The sequence below is a fragment of the Austrofundulus limnaeus genome, unplaced genomic scaffold (genome assembly GCF_001266775.1).
Source record: "Austrofundulus limnaeus strain Quisiro unplaced genomic scaffold, Austrofundulus_limnaeus-1.0 Scaffold217, whole genome shotgun sequence".
Classification (NCBI taxonomy): Eukaryota; Metazoa; Chordata; class Actinopteri; order Cyprinodontiformes; family Rivulidae; genus Austrofundulus; species Austrofundulus limnaeus.
The window spans coordinates 285,087-290,279 of record NW_013952619.1 but is presented as its reverse complement, the minus strand read 5'-3'; the positions used below and the strand labels follow the sequence as shown (position 1 = coordinate 290,279).

The 5,193-nt window shown below is 38.8% G+C and overlaps 1 protein-coding gene across 1 annotated transcript in view; it reads right to left on the bottom strand.

The window, feature by feature from the left end:
* LOC106525205 (cysteine-rich protein 2) overlaps window positions 1–5,193 on the bottom strand; it is a 49,232-nt gene that overhangs the window by 9,667 nt on the left and 34,372 nt on the right. Inside the window, exon 2 of the mRNA XM_014019359.1 lies at window positions 4,197–4,291. Coding sequence (XP_013874813.1) covers window positions 4,197–4,291 — 95 coding nt within the window. The remainder of the gene's footprint in view (window positions 1–4,196; window positions 4,292–5,193) is intronic.

Here is a 5,193-nt window from a genome sequence, read left to right as displayed (position 1 = left end):
CAGCATTTTAATAACAACTAAAGGTGACATAGATACTTTTTAATGGTATAGTATGTAAATATATGCCTGAGAAACACAATATTGCCCTTTTAAAAGGTGTTAAAATTACGCCTCCTTGGTTATAAACTCCTTTAACTGGCTTAAGAAGTTGGTTTGACTGAACTCTTCACAAAATTACCACATACATTTTTTGTGTGTGTGTGTGTGTGTGGGGGGGGGGTGTTCTGGACCCATTCCCATCCTGAACAGGTCAAAAGTCCATCTCAGGGTGATTTCAGGGTAAAACAATGAACTGAAGTTTGGTATTTGTCCTTACTCATTACTTTAAAACTGCATATCTACGATGTGTTTGGTGGAAAAACAGCCAGTGTTTTTCACGGGTTTACTGAAAAAGTCTGAGTTGTGTTGATGTGTTCAATAAAAGCACGGTGGTTTAAGGTTGACAGTTGAGTCTTATCAATTTGTCTCGTTAAATGTGTCTCAGATCCAGCAGCCTCAGGGAGCTGCTGCCCTCCTTTAGCCCACAGACACCAGGCCAGGCTGGGCTGGATCCTGTTCCTGAGAACTTCAAGCACTGGTTTGAAGTTCACAACCTTCAAGGCCTGGGATGACAACAAACTTTCTCAGAATATCCAGCGTTGCATCTCCTTCGCCCCCCCCCCCCCCATTATTCAGTTGCCATGGCGATAATCAAGCTTAGATTTATTTCCTGTTGAAGTCAGTTTTGTGGCGTAGAGCTGCAGCCCGGGGCAGGATTTGGATGCCGTCCATGAAAAGGGGGAGGAAAGCGGGTGGAGAGAGTGAGACTACATTACTGTAATCATGCAGAGATTAAACAGCAGACCAGCATCCTCTGGGGTCTGCAGGGAAAATTGCTTTTGAGCACAAAAGAGGCTGGGATCACATGTTAAGAGACAGGAGCCGGACACTTGAGTTGATGCGTGTGCAATATTCATGCATGCACAGAGAGGATGAAAACTGGCTGGGTCATGAATGGTGAAGCCAAAAGGAAAAGATAAAAGAGCCCCCCCCCCCCCCCCCAGGAGGAGAGTGCTGGACAGTGAGCACAGCGCAGTCAGGGGACTCTACACTGACATGTAATACTGCAGTCTGATTATGTAAGATGAAGAGGAAGGATCTGAAAACAGCTCATCCTGCAGGGCTAAAGGGGCTAGAAATCCCATGAGAACACAACATATTGACAGATGGAGCAAGAAAAACACACAAAAAAGCCAGGAAAAGGAAAGCACATCCTCAGCAGTATCTTACACAAACTGAGGATCGTGAAAGAAATTAACCCAAAGACAAAAAAACAATGTCACAAGATTTTCAGTGATAAGAGTTCAAACAAAAGTAAACATCTGAGGTTCAAAAAGTTCAAGCTTTTTGAGAACCGTACGATTCTGCCATTGAATCCAAAAAAACTGAGAGCAGTGGAGGCTTCCTGTTGTCAGGTTTCACATTAACAATCAATGAACTGCAGAGAAACAACAGAACTAAAGGTCAGAGACCTTTGATCCGGATCTTCCAATGACTCTGCACTTTTTTTAAACTAGACCTCGGCCAATAGGCGAGAACTGGGGCGGTGACGCTTTTCTTAAGACCGCCTCCTCTGTTTTTACATTCCCTGCTGCATGTGGAGCTGGAAAAGACAATACAGCCAGCAAGAAATGTAAAAAAAAGAGATGAAAATAAATGGGCTCAGGGAAATGTGTTTGGTAAAAATATACAACAAAGGAATATAATAGAAGAAAATATATCAGTGTTTAAGAAAAAAAAGAACGATAAAATAATTTGAGAAATAAAATATTATTAGGTGAAAAAGCATGTTTTAAATATATGTGATTGGTGATAAATGTGAAAGAAGAAAATAATGGCTTGGAAAAGTCAAATTACAACAAATGTACTTGTAATGAATAAACATAAACAAAAAATATGCGATAAAGCACATAGAGAAAATATAATCCTTCAAAATTAAAATGTAAATACACATTTATATCTAAATAATTGATGTAATTGATTTAATGGCACAATAATTTATTTGTTAAACTTCTTTTTGACCCTATAATTTATTTTAATACGCCAGTTATATATTTATACATTTATTTCCAATAATGATAGGTTTGGTCCTCCATAGAAGTCCGTCTGTCAGAGATCCAGAAAAGAAAATCTGTCATTTTTAGCAGGTCAGCTGTGGAATAAAAAGAGCTGCTAAAAGTATAAACAACTGTGTTAAATCATTTTCATTTATTCAGAAGACACAGCGCTGCGCACCAAAACAGACGGACGGACAATTTATATTGTTAGTCTAAATTATTACATTTAAAATTATTACTCTAATTCAAGCAGAATAGCCTATTGTCAACATAATTATGGAGTGTAATTTATTTTCAACTCAAAATATCTTCAAACTAACGAAATATAAAGTTATTAGTGAAGAAAATCAGTCTGGAAAACAGCAGACTGACTGCTCGTAAAATATACGACAGGTCTGGACCACTCGTAAATTTTGTTCGTATCTGAAAAAAATCTTAGAATACGAAAACATTGGTGAATGCCACAAATTCTCCTAAATCACTCGTACGCACAACTTAAGAACAAATCTGTGCATACAAATGGTTTTTGCATGCGGCCCAATGTTTTCCTCTCAGGCCATGTTAGCAGCTGCTAATCATTAGGCAGCTTTTCTTATTTTAAATGATCTGTAATGACAGACTGATAACCACTAAGTCAGTTTTGGCCACACACACAATCGGATCAGTTTTTCTCCTCTCAGAACAGTGAAGACCATGAGGTCTGTACTACAGGGGGAGTCGTGAACATTAGAAACAAATTCTAATACTTTTGTTTTTTTTTCCAAAGTTAAGTCTTTAAACACACTACCATGAATCCAACATGTAAAAATGATACATGGAGGCATAAAATACTGTATTTCAGTCAGAAATGAACACATTCTGTGAGCACACCAGCTTCACTCACATCCTGACTCTCCATCTGCACAGAATGAGACTGGACAGGTCATGTTCAGGTCATGTTCACTCTGTGAAATTGGCTGGGAGCCTATCAGTGCTGTCGTTTCTGCAGCCCTTAATGATAACAGTCAACAACTAATGTCAGCATATACACTAGATATTTATTTATAGGGGGTCCCTTGATCTGTCAGTCCACCAGTTTGGGGGATTCTAGACTGACACTTGATTACAAATTGCATTGGAAAGCTCATATTGAAAATGTAAAAGCTAAAATGTCAAAAACTATTGCAATATAAAATAAAATAAAACATTTTCTAAATTTAAAAACATTTTACATGTTATATTGTTGTTTAGTACTTCAATACATGACTTACTGTGTGGAAATTTGGGGAAATTCCTATAAAATCAATACAAAACYTATTTATATGCTTCAGAAGAAAGCTATACAAATTATAAATGTATTAGATTATTATCATCCAACAAATGACATATTTATCATATTGCATACTTTAAAATTTTATGATTTAGTAGAACTTAGAACAGCATTGACAATGTACAAAGCATATACTAAAGTCCTTCCACATTGGATACAGAAATGGTTCGAAATTAAAGAAACAAATTATGAATTCAGAAAGAAAGGTTTATTTAGAAAAACAAAGGTTAGGATAAATATTAAAAATAACTGTACCTCTGTTAGAGGGATTTGTGTTTGAAATAATTGTTGCGAAGAGTTAAAACTGTGTTCTTCATTAACTAAATTTAAAATAATGTATAAAATGTTTTGTTACAGAAATATACTACGTATAAAAAGCTTAGGATTCTACCTACACTTTTTTCAGTCTATGCCTTGTCTTTTTGACAGTGACAGGAATGTAAAGATTGTGTTATTTTATTTCTCTATTTTTTTTCCTGTAGTTGTTCAGATGGACTGGTTTTGGTGATTTTTTTATATTTAAACAATAAACAATAAATGTGAAAAAAAAAATTAAACGGTAAAGACCCCTGGTGTCACCTGACTGCTCATCTGGGAAGTGGTACCAATAATGTGGCATCAGCACACACACACACACACACACAGCATCTGACCAGTATCTGATTCTAGTGTTGGTGCATCCTTATAAAAATATAATTTCTGACTGTGAATGAGAGGCCTTTTCTCTCTTTAAGGATCACTCGTAGATCTAGTGGAGTCTGAGCTGCTCCTTTGTATCAGTAGTTACTGACCTCAGCATGGCCTCCTGCGTTCAGCAGCTTGTTACAGCGGTCACATTTGAGACACAGTTTGTGCCAGTCTTTTCCCAGCGACGACACCTTTTCAGCTGCAAATGAAAGACAAAAGACGGAGTGAGAATCAACGCAAACATTCACAACATGCAGAACTTCTACTGTGACCAAACGCCTTGTTTTCCTCCATCAGTTGTGCCCGTTTGTGCCAATCAGTCACTGTGGACACGAGTGACGTCCCTCATTGCATCACTCGTCACAATAATGATTAGCTTGTCCTGCATTGTTTCTGGACTCAGTGGCGATCCTGTCATCACGCCAGCAGAGTGTTTTTTTGTGGGCGGAGACACCAGGAATGCCCCGTTTACCCCACAGGATGTTGAGATGACAGGATAAACAAACAGTGGCATTAGTCCCAATCCAATGGAAACAGCAGGGGGGATCCACAACTAACCCAGTTTTTTTATTAAACCCTCCAAACGCGCACACATACACACACATCCCCCAGTTTGCAGTATCCTGCTGCAGACGGCACCTCTACACCATTTACGTCACCATTTTCTCCAGTCATTCAAACCAGTAGCTCCTCCAGCCAGGCAACAAATTCCAATCATAGACTTTCCAACAATAAATCACCACTGCTTCCACACAATGGACCCGGAGGAGTCGTGCTGGCAGAAGAGGAAACACCTTTTCTTATCACAATGGGGCAAAAATGGCCGGACACTATAGTCAGTTTCTTACATATAGACAAAACCATGGGCGTAACCGCCATAGGCACCGGGTGGGACATGTCCCCCCCACTTCCAATATCTGTGCCCGCTGTCCCCCCAACTTTTTTCAGCCGGAGCAGAAAAGAAAGACCTTTAAAAAATGTGACCCCCCCACTTTTAAGATGGTGATTACGCCCTTGGACAAAACAAACAAAACAAAAAACAAGCATGTACACACACACACACACACACACACACACACACACACACACACACACACACAC